We start from the raw sequence: 16,437 nt of genomic DNA, 5'->3' as shown, positions 1-16,437 counted from the left end.
AGAGTCAATAAACCATTTCAAAATATTATTGAGTTTCAGTTGTCTGTTTTTAAACAGTGAAAAGTGTTCTCTTTTTGGTATTTTCTTACTTCAAAAAAAGAAAAAAGATATCAAGCTTACATTTCTGGTATACTAGAGAAAAATATAATCAATTTTCTGACGTTGAATTCTGTCTGTAAATGCTTAGGCAAGATTCAATAAGACTGCCCAAGGGTTAAAGTCAAAGGCAGAGGGTCAAGGCACCTCAATCATGGGTTTGAGGGGCAATGTGACACACTGTCATGCCTTGAGAAACGACTGGTGTGGTCCAACATCTTTAGGCTCCTAAAGGAACGAGTGCAGAGTCGGGCACAGTGTGTGTTTTGGACAGATTGCTAGAACAGGTGATCAAAGAGTAGGTCTGTCTCTTTCTCTACCACAATCTGTTCCACGTATGACAGTTAGCTCAGAATAGGATAGTAGTGAGCTAGGAAGGTTCCAGAAAGATTGCTGAATAAGATAAACTAAAGATCCTACTGCTACATACTCTAGATATGCTGAATAACATATAAGAACATTGGCTTAAAATAAAGTAGATAGTGGAGTAGACAATATGAAAGCAAGGGAAAATCTCCAGGCGCAAAAAATAAAGAAAAAACCCTGCAATAGTAAGTGCCTAATGCTTTAGCTGCTTAAAGTAGGGAGCAGTATCAGTTATTGTACTCTAGGTTTTCATGTCCACCTGAAAGAAGGAGATGATGGCTTTGCTCCACAGGAAGCAAGAAGTTGGAACTGAGATTCCTGCACAAAGCTGGTAGCCTAAAGGGCTGCATCCCTGATGTAACAGTAGACCAAGAAAAAAATATATCCTTGGCACAGAGAGAAGAAAGGAATCTTGTCTTTGCCTGGATTCTGAGAAGACTGAGAAGGAGTCTACCCCAAGAATCAAAATCCCAGGTCTGTTTTCCAAGTGGATTTGGGTTCCAAAATGTACAGTGGCTCAGATTCTCAAACTGAGAAATCAACATAAAATTGGTCCTGGAATGGTGCTAAGCCTAGGACACCGAGGATACCTGGCAGAAGAAAATGCACAACAGCCGTGGAGAGAAGGTTGGCCACATGGGATCGCCTCAGGAAAGGCTCTACTGAACATGACCTCACAGTCAAAAACTACAGAGTACACGAGGAAATAACCCATTATAGGCCAGAGTCATTAGATAGGAAAGACAGAAAGATTAGTACCCCCAGAAACTCAGATAGAAAACAATATGAAAGGTGTTTAAAATAATTAAAATTAATTTAAACATTTAAAAATGCTTCAAATACTTAAAGACATACAAGAATCATATGAAAGAACATATATGAAACAAGAACAGCAGGTCTGAAAAAGACTTACATAAAAAATGTATAGAAATAAAAATATAGTTATTTTAAAATGAGTGAAAGGGATAAACAACAGATTAGCTCTAAGTGGAGAATTAATAAACTGGAAAACAGACCTGAGGACCTGATTACAATGCAGTAGAGAGAAGCACAGAAACATGAGAGAGGGTAAGAAACATACAGGATAGAATATGAGTACCAGAAGAATAGAGAGAGAACAAAGAGAGGCGATATCTGAAAACATAATGGCTGAGAAATTTCCAGAATTAATGAAATCCTCAGACTGGGAAGCACAGTAAATTCTGCATGGAAGAAAAAAAGTCTGTACTAGACACATTGTAATAAAACTGCAGAACAGCTAAGACAATGAGATGACCTTGAAAACAACTAGAGAGGAAAATATGGAACTTACAAAGGAACAATTAAAGAAATAGATCACTTCTCAATAGCTACAGAGAGGTCAAAAGGTAATGGAATAATACCAACAAAATGTTAACCTACATTAATTATACTCAGGTAAACTGCTGCTCTACAATAACGGCAAAATAATCATTTTTGGACAAAGTGAGACAAAATGAGAAAGTTTACAGCTCAACACTTTCAATGAAAGAACTATGAGAGGTATATTTGAGGAAGGAAACAACTCAAAAAGAAGGAGTAGATGTAAGAAGCCAGCAACAATACTATGATGGCTTAGATCACAACCCAGTGAAAGGTAGGTTTACTCTCCATCAGAACTGCTTTAAAGCTGCAGTTTCAGATGTCCCAGTTTTCCAGGGATAGTCTCCATCTTAGACGGTATCCCCAGAATTACCCTACACTGGAGTAAGTAGCTCAGGAAAGCCGATCTCCTGTCCTGGTCATTACTTTCAATCCCCAGCTTCCCACAGAAACTGACTACTTGCTGACACTCACGGTGAAGCAGGACAGCAGGAGGGCTGAGAGCCCAGGCTCCAGAGGCACACAGACCTGCTCCCAGCACACACTAGGCCTGATCTCTTTCTGGCAAATTACTAACTCCCTCTAAGCCTAATTTTTGACACCTTTAAGTGGGGCTTATAAAACATACTTTATAGATGCATGTGTATAAGATCCTAACACAGTGCCTGGCACAAAATAAATATTCAATGGAAGAACAGTTACTAGAATTAGTATTAGGATTGTAAGCCTTGCTAATTAATTTGTTTTCTTTAGATTGATAAAAAGTTATGTGTCCCCAGATTTACTTAAAAAGAAAAAAATAAATCAGAGCATTAATATTAACTGAAATTTCTTGGGCACTCATCCTCACACTGTACCTCCTCATCCTGTACAGGCATCCTCACACTGTCCCTGGCCTGCGAGTACCTCCAGCTGCAGGACATCTCCGCAGGCCCTCTGTCGGCACCACCACGGTGCTGGCGCCATCTGGACTGCTGGTTTTCACAAAACCTACAGGGAAGTGGCTAGTGAGTCTCCCTCTGAAACAGTGTGTTGACTGTACTTGATTTGGAAGATACATCTCGTTGGTTTTTTTTTTAAAATCATTCTCTATAGTTACCTCTCGCCACAGGAAAAATCAAAATAGAGCAGAGAGAAAAGACGGATCTGCTGTTCCCTTTTCAACAAATAGGACAAAGCCATGAAATTTATATGCATGCTAACGTGGGGAGGTAATGGGTAGCAACAGAAAGGCCTGGGTTACTGACGGCTCTGTGCCATAGTCAATCATTTTTACAATTCATTAAAAGACATTAATTCACCTTAGCCTCTAGGTATGGATATAGGTCTATTCCAATGACAAAAACAGCAACTCACAAAACACAGGGAAGTGTCCAAGGAGAAAAGCTGCAGAGGGATCTAATATCTTGTTGGCAGATACTGAGCAGAGCTCTATAGCTGGAAGGGAGGTATAAGTATAAATTCTGGGCCCTCAAGCAAAAATGCCAGAGAGAGCACCTTTTCTCTTTGTTATCAGCCAAGTAAATTGATGTCCATTGCAGAGTCCCCTCTGGCCGCCTGCTTCTTTCAGTGTTGCAGAAGTGGCTTTGATTCATAATGTTTTCACACAATACATATGTTCTCTCTCTCTTTCCTCTCTTTCCCTCCCTCTGCCTCCATGCCCCCAAATCAAGACTGAAGGGACTTTTAGGTGCTGAGTTTCTACTTTGCTTTGGGCACTTTCACTAAACTTTTTTTAGTATTCTGTATTTAGTATTTTACATACTTCTCAAAACTCTCATATATTACTACTCCCATTGTAACAATAAGGACACTTGCTGCCAGAGGGGTTGTGTGACACACCCACCTCACCTGCCCTGCTAGTTGGGGCAGAGTCTGCAGGACACCCCATTTCCCCCTTCCTATGATGCAGCTCTGGGTGAGAGATGTGGGGAGCATGGGAAAGGGACAACACATGGGGTGTCAGGAGGCTTGGGTTCCCGTGATGTCAGCCCTTCCCCTAACCGCCTAGGTAAATCCTGGGCAAGCACCTAACATCTCTGGGCCTCAGTTCCTTCATGTGGACTAGATGGTCGCTAAGACCTCTGACTCCTGTTCTATCAGTCTCCAAGCGCTTCCGTATCAATCACAGGGAAGGACAGAAAGCTGGGAGCCAGGGGAAGCACGTGTCTAACTCACCACGGCATCCAACGTCTGCTCTGTTCCACCCTGGCCATGATAATCGTTGATAACAAACAAGCAAGTCACGGGCTGGGTGACCCAGCATTTGAGGCGTCTGAAGCCAGGCTTCACTATAGCTGTTCTGAGTAAGTAGCTCCAAAGCTGCTAATTGAATTCGGCAAGTTGCTGAGTCACTGTCGGGTGAGATCAAGTTGCTCCGCACAGATGAGGAGGCCCATCCTGTCAGCAGCTGAGAACATTTTCTTTGTGATTAAAAAGAACAGGAGTGTGCAAAGATGTGCTGTGGATTAACGCCCACAATTTATGATGAGTAATTAAAATCTAACAGACCACAATTAGAAAGCATTCACCACAACCTTATTTTGGCATTTGTCTTTTAATTAAACACAACTCATGATTTAGCTTTAGCTCTACACAGATTTCTGATGGAAATGGGGAGAAACAGAGCTTGGAGCCCTGATGTATCGGTTATGACATCTTGGAGGAGGAGAATAGAGAAGCCGCAGCTCAAGTGTTTCCTACAAATCACTGATCTCCCCTTCTCAGGAATCTCTGCACATCACAAGTGGGAGACGAAGCGAGCCTGGCCCTTCACAAAACCACCCCTGGGCACACGATGGGTTCAAGCAAAGCCTGCAAAGAGGAGCCAGGGCAGAGCTGGCAGGAGGACTTTTTTTTAATCTTCCAGCATTGATAGAGTGCTAAGTGGGATAAATATTCCATTATGCTGTAAAACTGAAACATTTGATAGGGCACTCTGGCATAAATTGGGGTGGGAAAAATTCAGAAAAAGTCATTTTTTGTGATATCAATGCCTTATCATAAATAAGCAATATCTTAATGCTTGGCATGTCCAAGGTCCCTGTGTGGAATCAAGGCAATGGAACAAGGGTGCAAACTGTCTTCCTGGGCACAGCCCATGGTGCTTCAGGCCAGCTCAGGCTTCTACCAGGCTCAACCCTGGAGCAAGAAATAGGCAAAGGAGAAGCATTTATTCATCTTGTTATTTGGAATTGGGTATGGGGGGCGATATTCTACTTTAGAAGCTTTGGAAGGATCCATGATTGGAATTAGATTTACTGACTTTTTTAAAGGATTTCTCACCAGAATGAATGCTAATGAGGACAGAGTTGAAGGCAGTTCACATAATGGGTCATTCTTAAGCTTGCTTTGCTCAACAGGAAAAAGTTGCCTGTTGCACACTAGGAACTGCTGTATTTTTATTATTCATCAACCATCAAGTGCCCATAATAGCAGCACCTGATCCCCAGGCTGGAAGATGCCTTTGCCTAATAATCTAAAGGAGAGACTGAAAGTCCAAGTTTACTGGCCTAAGTCACTTCATTGGCTACTCTTGGCTGTCTTCCCAAGACTGACACACCAAGGAGGTTCAAATTCTTCTGCAATTGCCTGGAATAGTTAAAATCACCGAGGGAGGGTCCTTTAAGGGGAGTTATGTTCCAAAATACCGCTTATAAGATAGTGAGTTTGTACCTAAAATGCATGCTCCAACCTAGAAGCTACGTGGTATATGGTGTTAGGATGCCAGCCCAGCCTCTCAAAATCTGCCTAACTTATAATGTTTATGAAGTTTACCTTACCATGGAAAACTGAAGCAAAAAGTTCTGGGTGGAGTTAATAGGGTGCCTAGCAAAGCAATATCCAAAATGGTGGTGAAGAAAGACTTAGAAACCCTACAAGAATGGGTTGACCAAGAGAGATGCTTAGAGATGAGCTGGAAAGTTGAGAGAGAGCCTGTTAATAGTCATCTTTTAAATGGCCTTGCCTTCCCTCCCAGGCAGAAATAAGAAGTCACCAAGAAACTGAAGGAAATTCCTTCAGTTTCCTGACCCCAAACCCACAACTCTACCAGCTTTCACAAAGCCTTTTCTTTCTCTTCTGTCTCTCCTCGCCCCTAAAGCTAACCCTGGCATGGAGATGTGCATTCCGCTGCCTTCAGATTCTAGGAGACCTTGCCTGCCAAGGATGCTTTCTCTCTCCTGTGTCTGCAGCTCTCCGCTCTTCTGGCTCCCCGACCCCCCACCAGTATGTAGACTAGCCTAAGTCTAGGCCATCTTAAGCTCGCTCTCAGCTGGGCCTCATCTCTGGTTTTCATTTTATCTCTAGCCCCTCCTTCACAGCCAAATTTCTTGAAAAAAGGCTATCTCGCTGCCTCCACTTCCTCTTGCCCCACTCACTTTCCAGCCCAGTGAATCGTGTCTGATCATGGGGGTGAGTAGGGGCTGAAGTCTAGCTCCTGCTGTGCTCACTACGTTTGGGGCTGGGTCTGCATCCCAGGAGAGGGAGCACCCGGCCGCCACCTCCTCTGAGGGCACTTTAAGGGCCGCTGAGAACACTTTCTCCTTCCCTCTGCGTACCCTCTTCCACCTAACCTTCCACGTCACTAATTTCTACTCATCCCTCAGGCTTCTGCTGGGAAGTTGTTCCCTCAAGAAATTTACCCTGGCTCCCCTTGTCCACATGCTGCCCTTGCATCGCTGTGCTGCTGGGTTGTGATGGTCCATGGCTGGTCTGTGCCCCTCCCCCCATGTCCACTAACTCTGAGAGGGAGGGACTATGTCTCTCTTTTTCCCTCCTGGATCCTCAGCACCCAGCATGATGCTTGGCCCATAGAAGGAACTCCACAGATGTTTGTCAAATGGCAAAACAACAAACTTCTTTACCAGTGGTGTGCCTGCAGAGGATAAGAGAGCAGTGCTGGGCCCAGAGCAAAAACTCACCACACCCACCCAAAACCCTCAGCCTCCCAAGGGCTGTTCTGTTCAGCCAGATGGACCATGTTTACGGTGGCATTGGAGGAGTCCGCATACACATGTGCGCCGTGTGTGTTTCCTGGGCTCTCATTAGCAACAATCGCACCTTCCCCAGTGCAGGCGAGGAGCTGGCCTGGCAGCCTACAACAGCTGCACCTGGGCTATAGCTTTGGCTGGGAAGGATAAATCTCTTCATGGCCTTTTTGCTCCACAAACTGTAAAAATGCCAGAAGGAAGAAGTTTTCCTGCTGGGAATGAAGCTGGAAGAGAAAACGCCTTTCACAGGGGCCTGCAGCTCAGAGTGCTTAGCCCCCCGTCTGAGGGCCAGGCACAGCACGGCAGGTCTTCTCGAGGCTCGGCCAGAGCCCAACCTCCTAGTTCTCACTCTCAGCTGTATCTGCCCCAACTGGGGTCAGCAGCAATCCTGAGCGGGAAACAGACAGCAGGAGGCACTGGCACCCTCACCAGACCCTCTCCGTCCTGTCTCCCTGTTTCTGGTCCTGCCTTCTCCACCCCATTCTCCCCACTGCAGCCGTGTGATCTTTAAAATACAAACCTGACCATGTCACACCCCTGCTAACAATGCTTCCTTAGCCTGCCACCACTCTTGGGATAAAGATGGAGGAGTCCCTGCAGGCCTGGCCTGGCCCACTTCATCACTCTTATCACCTGTCCTGTTGCTCTTGTAGGTGACGTCACACAACTTTCCTGTTTGTTCTTCAAGCATACCACACCCCGGGCCTGGGATGCTTCCCTCGGGGGAGGGATTAGTCTGAAGGGGAGGTAAGGAGGAGGCTGGGCCTATGGGGCTCAGCCCTCTTGGGGCTCCCCCTTTTGCACCAGCCCATCCCCCGGATGTAAGCCCATCCCTAGAGGTAGGGAACAGGGTTGCCTTCAGACAGGGTAAGTTTGGGAGCTCGACTGTGGCTATAACTTGAGCCATATCCTCGCATTTCACCATATCAAGACTAAAACTATTTTGATCTTCACCTGTCTGATCCCTGTTTTTACTTAATTACATCTGAAGTGAAGAAGAAGGATGCCATTTAGTGGTCCTCCCCAAAACATCAACAAACCCAATCTGCTACTGTTCAGGCTAACCAGGTACAAGTCAAAAAGTAAAGTAGACTGGACCCACAGCGTTTGCCCATAGGCTGCACTAATTTGTATTTGCTAGATGGGTGAATGAAAAGTATTCAGATTGGCAGGCAGTAGCTGAACTAACTTATTTTTGGTTACTGTTCCAGATCTGTCAATGACTAGCAGTGTGTCTTGGAACAAGTTAGTCACCTCTCTGAGTCTTAGTCGTGTTTTGTTTTTTTCTGAGGAAGATTCGTCCTGAGCTAATATCCATTGCCAATCTTACTCATTTTTTGTTTGAGAAAGATTAGCCCTGAGCTAACATCTGTGCCAATCTTCCTCCACTTTATATGTGGGTTGTCACCACAACATAGCTGACAAGTGGTGTAGGTCTGCGGCTGCAATCTGAACTGCAAACCTGGGCCACTGAAGCAGAGTGCACCAAACCTAACCACTATGCCACGGGGCCAGTGCTTCAGTCATGTTTTTAGGACAAAATGATATATTTTGCATGCAATAAACTTAGCAACTTGTCTGGCACACATGAATAACTAAGGCTAGTTCTTTTTATTTTCAGTTTTGCTTTTAGCCCTGATTCTCACCTGTGGCCATGATGCCAGGCACTAGACTCCTGCCTGGCACTCACATTCTTGGAGAGGAAAGGCTCAAGTTCTTAACAGCACATTAGCCATGAGGGCTGTGATTCCCAAAGCTCTCAAGATTAATTTCTCTTTACATTTTCTGCATTTAAGCTGGCTGTGCCCTGTGTACCAAACATACCATCCTTTTTACTAGAAATGAGTCCCTGAGACATACTTATTTCTGTCTGTCGTTCATAATGGGAGGTGTCGTTTTCTCCCTCGGTCAGTTATGAAAAAGAGGCTCCAGGGGCTGGCTCCGTGGCTGAGTGGTTAAGTTCGCGCGCTCCACTGCGGTGGCCCAGGGTTCGGATCCTGGGCGTGGACATGGCACCGCTCATCAGGCCACGTTGAGGCGGCATCCCACATCCCACAACTGGAAGGACCTGCAACTAAGATATACAACTATGTACAGGGGGGGTTTGGGGAGATAAAGCGGGGGGGGGGAAAAAAAGGCTCCAGAATGTCAAGAGGAAAGATTTCATGGGGAGAAGCCCAAAGCTCTGGAAGGTATAGATTCCTGCACCCACGTCAGGAATGACAATGAGAAGGTGGGGGTGGGGTAAAGGGGTGAGGGAGGGAGAGGGGGGTCACAATGGGAGTTTTCTTGGGGTGGGGTGCAACTGGCTTGGGGGCAGATTTTGAATGAAACTGTTTGTTAAGGCCACTTCATATATACTCTTGATCTTAGAAACACTCCAGGATAAAGCACAGAATATTTAAGAAAAGAATGTGTTTAGAATTGGAGAGAATGGAGGCTTTAAATATAGATTTTAAGAACAATCAATCTCTAAATTCACTAACTGAAAAAAGCAAGGCATCTAAGGAATCTAAAATGGGTTGATAACTCAATATATTTCAGTAAACAATAAAAAATTATTTAGCAACTAAGTAAAGGCTGATAGATAACTGTAGGCCAGCTCTCTCCTTTTGTTGCTCAAGATCATGTGCACAGTTTTGGCAAGTAATGTAACTCCTCTGAGTCTCATTGTGGGGGGCACTGGTGGGTGCCTCTCCAGCATCCATTCCACCTTCCCACATTGCGGTATCCAGCCTCTAAGATGTTCCCCAATGATCCCTGCCACCTGTATTCATGCCCCTGGACAATTTCCTCCCATATCATACCAGACTTGGCCTGTGTGACCAGCAGAATATGCCAGATATGACAGTATGTCACTTATTTTCATACTCCACATCTAACCCATAAGCAAATCCTACAGGCTCCAGCTCTAAAACATACCCAGAACTGACCACCTCTCACCTCCTCCATCACTGCCATGCACACCACCACCTTCTCCTGTCTGAATTACTGCAACAGTCTAACTGGTCTCCCTGCTTCCACCCTTGCCTCCTTAGAGTAGCCAAAATAATGCTGTTAAAACATAAGTCACATCACGTCACCTCTGCTCAAAACCTCCCAGAAACTTCCCACTTCATTTGGAGTAAAAGCCAATGTCCTTTCAATGGCCTACAAGATCCTGTGTGACCCGGCCTCCACCTGTTATTTCTGATTTTATCTTCTACAATGCCCATCACTCGCTCTGCTCTAATTCCTATGGCATCTCTTGGTTGATGCCTTCTGCGCCACCTATTCCTCAAACTTGGGGATGCTCCTGCCTTAGAACCTATCTCACTTCCCTGCTTTTACTCCAGAGCGCTTAACACAATCTAAAAATACTACATATGTCACTTATTTACCTTATCATCTGTCTCTCCCCACAAGAATATAAGCTGTATGTGGGCAGTGCTTTCTCTTTAATTTTGTTCATTGTGGTAGTCTCTGAGCCCAGCAAAGAGCAGGGGCTTCATACATATTCACAGACACTGATACTGATTACTATATTAAGCAATATGCATTGTGGGGACAAAGCTGAATAAGACCTGACTCTAATCCTAGGAAGAGTCAGGGAAGCTCACCCCTCCTGCCCCACATACCAGCTCTCTGCCCAGCTTCTTCCTCACCAAGCCCCCAGGCTCACCAGCCAAATCTGGCTGCTGCCTAGAGGCTGGGCCACTACTCACCGAAGCCCCAGGCCTGAGTAGGTGCTGTTTTCAAAGAACTTTGGTTGGAACAAACTAAGAGCACTCTGCTACCGTACTTGGCTGGGGGACTCTGAGTGGCAGAAGCCCAAGGACAAGGGCACAGAAAGCCACTGTTGAATTATACTCAAAGTGCAAATGAATATATGGCAAGCAGATAAGAACCTGCCACAGTGAGACATAAATTGGATACCATTGGCATGGAAGAGGAATGTGTGTATATATGTGAGTATATATATTTCCTCTTTCATGCACCGTCTAAGGACCGTGTCTTTGTTCACAAGGGTAGGCTCTGACTTTTCCTAGAAGAAAGCCTGCCCAGCTTTGGGCCGGTCTCAGCAGTGTAAAAAGATAATTATCTGCTGGCTGCCTGGGAAAGTATGGTATCAAATAGATTACTTTAGTAATTAAAATAATGAAAGGAGTCCTCAGAGCTGGAAGACATTTTTTGTCTTTTTAATTGAAGATTCTAAATAAGGGTTAAAATATGAATTGGAGAGGAACATCCTGATTAATCCATCTAATAATTACAGGGCATGCAGGTTGAGGCTTGTCCCACATCACAGGCTTTTGGGGTTCCTTTCAATGCTGAGTTCCAGTGTTCTCTTCTGACTCTGTGCCACACAGGGTCACAGAGGGCTCACTCTGGTTAAAAGGTGGAAGTGTAGGTCCACTGATTTATTTAGTCTCTGCAGCAATGCACATTCTGTGCTTTCTTCAAACAGACCTTTTTATTCTACTATCTTTGAAAAAAGCTAATAAAGAATCAATTACAAGAGACACACACAAACAGAAATTGGTATTTATCTATGCGGGATGTCTGCTAAAAAATGAAAAGATCATTAAACCACAGGCACACAATGAAGTGTGTCCACTTAAGATTGCCCACCATGAATGAGCATGCCCGGCTCTCACTGACAGGAGGAAAAGGGGCAAAGGGTGAGGCCGTGGGTGGGGGCAGTTATCTCCTCTCCCCAAGAGCCCTGGGAACCACTCCATAACTTTGGATTTCTAGGAAATCTCTTTAGAGGCCATTTTTCCTGAGAATTTGGCACCACAAGAGCCAGAAAGTAGAACAGGGCTAAAAATAACTTCATTGCTGCTTTCGTCCTAATTCAGCAACTCAAGTTTTATTTTTTTTAATGGCTCTTTTCTAGGATACCAGTTTGTGGGTATATTTGCAGATGTTAATTATGGCATAAATGTTAGAGATTATGGCATAAACACCATTACTTTTCCCCAAGAGTGCCAAATGCTACCGATAAAGTTAATGATGTGACGAGACTGGGGAGAATGACCAAGATGGTCAGAGCTGTTTCTTCTGCCACTAACATTTAGTTGCCAAATCCAAATAGATTTTGACTGGGGTATTTTCTCTATGATTGTTCATTATACTGTATATTTACATCTTACGCACTTTTCTGCCTGTGCATTGTATTTGGCAATAAAAAGGTAAAGCGATTTAACATGCTGCCCATCAAGAGGTTTCTGTGGCTATGCCAATGGTACTTCCTATGCTAAAATCACAGGACTGCCCTGGAGCTCTAGAGTGTACTGCATAAGTCACTGAGTACCTGCCCTATGCTCTGGCCTCTATTCACTTTGGTTCAAAGGCAGAGAAATGGTGGGCTTCCTCCTGCCCCCCAGAAAACAGAGTGCCTTCCTGATGAAAAGCTGGTCAGGATACAGGAATGGATAGAAACTGTTGAGCAGGAGAGCACAGGCTTAGGAAGTAGACAGAACTACGTTTGCATCCCTGCTCTGCTACTTTCTAGTCATGAGACCTGGGGAAGGCACTTAGCCCCCAAAGGCTCTGCTTCATCATCTATAAAGAGAGACTATACCAGTACCTATCTCAGAGAGTTGTTGTCAGCGGGAATTTGTTAACATACTGGTTCAGTTAGGATGGCGTTGGCTGTGGTAATAGAATTCTCAATTCGAATAGACTCAAAGAACGCAGAATGGTATTGAATCAAATTTGTTTTGTTAAGAGTAGGGCAGGTGAGAAGGCTGTCCATGGCAGTGGCTCTGGCTTGTTTCTCTGCCTCTATCTTAGCTCTACTCTCCTACATATGCCAGCTTCATCCCCAGACTTGTGTTGAATCTTCCCTGAGGTTCTCTCTCACGGTGAGGAAACTCTCTCAGAATATCTCACGCCTTCCCCTCAGAAATCACTGGTCCCAGCTGGGTTACCGCCCATTCCTAAGCCACTCCTGTCATGCAGGAAACACCAAGCACTGACTGGCTTAGACCTGAGTGGAAGAAATGGAATGAATGTCACTAACTGAGATTAGTTAAGGGCCTCTCCTGGAGCTGGGGAGCTCCAAAGTTTGTCAAAGCCCCAAACTGTAGGGCTGCTATATAATGGTGGAAAGATGTTGAAATGTTGAGGAGAAATGCACAGTGAGCATTACACGTACATAAAATGTTCCTAGCATGTAATTAGCCCTCAATGAATAGAAACTATTATGGTGGTAGTTGTGTAAATAAGAGACATTTATTAAATGCCTGATGAAAAAATACATGTGTTTTTCACTTCCTCAAAGAAGAGTGAAACAGCTAACTTTAAGGTCAGCATGTTTTCAGTGAATATGTTTTCCCAGCCTCCATTCATCCTCTCTCCCAACTCTTCCAGACCATTGTATCTACCAACAACAATCTCTCTTATAAAGCCACCCTAACATGAAAACAGTTTCAATGCAAGAGTGAGCCTTCAATAATAGCATTACAAACATGGTTTTGTTCTAAGCCAGACTTGTTACTGATCAAATGCTACCATGAAACTTTCATAAGGTTATCACAGAGCATGGCTTTCACCTCCTAGTAGTCAAGCTGTTTTGTATAGTTGCAAAGAGACAACAAAACTAGGAGCATTGATTCAGTGCTTCTGTAAATCAGTGCAAACACTGTAACCTTTCAGCCGCTGTAAGAAAGGTAAAGCATGATCTTGGCCTCATCTGTTGCCTTCCAGAGGCAACAGATGTGTGGTCAACATCCCCACAACAGGGATTGTTGCTTCGTATTTCAGTCTGAGAGATGGGGTGGACAAAAGAAGCTCTCCGTGGTTTCCAATGTGACCGATCAGTTTGAAAGATGAAAGTCACCAATTTAAGGCTGTCCCATCAAGGAAATTTTAGAGATAAATGAAAGGTTCAAAAGGGAGTGTTAGTTGCCAGTTAATAAGATATTGGAATCCCTAAAGGACTTTTCTCAAGGTTCTCAAGAGGGCTGGGTTACAGCCAGGAGACTTCGCAAAGCTCAAGTAACGAGATACAGTCTATAAGCCAGTAAGTTGATAATGTTATTGATCTATTGGATCATATATCCGGCCCCTGCTCCATAATCCTCATGTATACCCCCAGCCTCACCCCCACACAAACATACACACCTGTAGGCAACTCACTGGCCATCAGGCAATAGCATAGCGGTTCTCTGTGGAACTAGTACTGTGACCCCATTTCTCAGCAGGGCTGTTTATACCTGCCTCTTTCCTTCTATATCCAGGAATTCCTTCCAAGACCTTGGCTTTTATTTTTTTCTATTTAAAGAAATCCTTATGAGAGAGGAAGTTCACCTGTTTAGAATAACATTACCAGATTTCTTTTCCTTATTTTCAATACCCTCAAACATATCCTTTTCTTTGCAGACGCTCAAAAAGCATGAGGAAAGTAGGGAAGGTGGTGGGGGGGGGGGGGGCTTATGGGAAGGTAAGAAAAAACAACCAACCAAACAAAACAACCAAAGAAAAATTCTGCTGGATAGAAAATAAGAGAAAACTTCGTATAGGAAAAGAAAATCTCCAACTCTTTTAAACGCTTTCCACCAGGCAAGTTCTTAATGAAGTTAATGCTTAAAAGGTACTACATATAATGGAAAAAAATTAAATGTCCTCAATAAAAACAACCTACTAGAATTATTATCCTTCTCCCTATTCTCATCCCTTAGACTAACTGACTTCGTTCTTTTGTAGAAACCATGCTTAGAATCAAAGGGATAAGAAATCCGGGAAGAGTAGCAGTGCAGGAAGAAAGACAAAATCAGAGACGGGATGATGATTAAAAGCAAAGTTGTGGGAGGGTGAAAGCCTGTACGCCAGACTGGATCTGTGGCAAACGAGGCACCAGCACTCTCTCCACGAGCCCCACTGCACTGTGAGCATCTTGGTAATAAATGGTAGGAGAAGATTTGGGAGCAAGCCAACCTGGAGTTTCAAGTAAACTTTGGAAAAAAAGCTGGCTCCAAGATACTCATTAATCTTAGAATTGCAAGAGTCAGGTCTGTCTTTCCCCAGGCAAATCTACACGGAAACTTTCTGTCTCAAGTAGAATAAAAAGATGGTGGCTGAGGCCAAGTTCAGAAATAGACACTAGGAAATACCCTAGGAGACTGTGGAACGTGGTGTCACCTTCAGCTAAAGAGAAGCTGCTCAGCGGCCCAGGCAGGAAAGCTGTTCTATGGGCCTGGCTGTCAGTGGATAGCCATGGTGAGTGTAAACCTGAAGCTGAAGGTGTAGTGTAGGTGCAGGAGTGAGTGGGGTCACTGATGACATCGGCTGGATGGCGTCAGCTAAACCATGGTTCAGGAGTGCTGGCACACCCCAGGGATCCTGGAAAATGCCCCCCTATGCCCCCTGCTGCTTGGCATTCGAATCCTATGCACAGTACGGAAGAATCAACAGGACACCCGGGAATAGAAACAAAGCCTGTAAAAGGGTGGGGGAAGACTCAATGTCACAGTCAAAGCTGCGGTGCCACAAACCTCTCCAGTATTATCGTGTCCACACATGAGGTCAGCACACGGCAGCTGCCTTGCCCAGCGGTGGGCCCAGTGTCCAGAGATAGCTGGAAGCACGAAAGTTGAAATGGTAACATGGTCTTATTAGAATTTGGTTAAACTCCTCCTCAAACTTAAAGTGAACTTTGTCATAAGAGAGTGAGGAGTCAGCGCCCTGCTGCTCTTGGGATGCTTTAAGGACGTGCGCAGAGGCTGGGGTGGGGAGGAGGCTGCCATCCTGAGTAGCACAGAGGGCCCTGCTGTGGCCTCAGGTGGGACCGATTTGATGGAAAAGTGTGATGGTCAGAAGCTAGTCCATCTTATCTTTAATCCAGCAGGTTGTTGCGCGTATTCTGTCTCAGTGAAGCTCCCGGTAAGGACACGGAGCAATGAATACAATGCAACAGAAGTCCTGCAGTGCGCCTTCAGTAGCACTGCTCCCTACAGGTTAGAGACTAAGGAGCCCTATCCCCTCCCTTAATTTCCTGGCCATTTGTCTGCTTGCTTGGTGGGGATAACAGGCAAGTCTCTGAGAGGCTTTCTCCTTGCCCAGGCGGAGCGTGCTGATGCTGCTCTTCCTCACTGCGGGTAAGCTGTGAGACGGGGGAAAACAGCATCTGCAAATGTAGCTTCTTTGTGGCTCCGTGACAATACTGGGTGGGGCGTTTGTAAATATCCACAATGTGGTTGCTTAAACCAAGCTGAAGGATTTTGCTTTTTCAAAAAACCAAGTGCTAGAGAAGAGAGAAGAAAGATTTAAAAAAAATTTTTTTAATGTTTCACCTTATACTGTGGCCACTAACTTTTAAAGGCAGAGACCAACTCACTCGGTACTTAATTTTGATAAGAGACAACCCTGGCACAGGCTTCTGCTTCCACAGACTTAAGAAATCACTTACTTGCTTCATTGGAAAAAACTGAAATAGCCACAAAGGTCCCAGGTGTTTCAAAACCACCAAGGCAGGCTTCCACACCATGAGCTCCCCCAAATCTGAGTCCTCACACCTTCCTTACTTTTAAGGAACAGCTTATGCTTTCACGTGTATTTTATGACACCTTAGATGAAAAGGTTTTAAGAGTCCTAGCCCACGACTCAGGTGGATCTCAAGACTTGTAGTAGCACCAGGTACATGTTCTCTACCGGTACA

General features: G+C 44.7%; 1 protein-coding gene across 49 annotated transcripts in view; it reads right to left on the bottom strand.

The window, feature by feature from the left end:
* Positions 1 to 16,437, bottom strand: part of FARS2 (phenylalanyl-tRNA synthetase 2, mitochondrial) — a 465,546-nt gene that overhangs the window by 17,531 nt on the left and 431,578 nt on the right. For 15 of the 49 annotated variants that reach the window (XM_070244873.1, XM_070244875.1, XM_070244872.1 and 12 more), the window contains one exon: positions 3,982 to 4,226. The exons of 25 other annotated variants lie outside the window; for them this stretch is intronic. In XM_070244873.1, the coding sequence (XP_070100974.1) occupies positions 3,982 to 4,226 (245 nt within the window). Of the gene's footprint in view, positions 1 to 2,660; positions 2,794 to 3,981; positions 4,265 to 16,437 lie in introns of those variants that run through there. 9 more of the 49 variants (XM_070244880.1, XM_070244867.1, XM_070244878.1 and 6 more) reach the window with 6 other exon arrangements.

Source organism: Equus caballus, chromosome 20 (assembly GCF_041296265.1).
Source record: "Equus caballus isolate H_3958 breed thoroughbred chromosome 20, TB-T2T, whole genome shotgun sequence".
Taxonomy (NCBI): Eukaryota; Metazoa; Chordata; class Mammalia; order Perissodactyla; family Equidae; genus Equus; species Equus caballus.
This window is presented reverse-complemented; position numbering and strand designations above follow the sequence as displayed.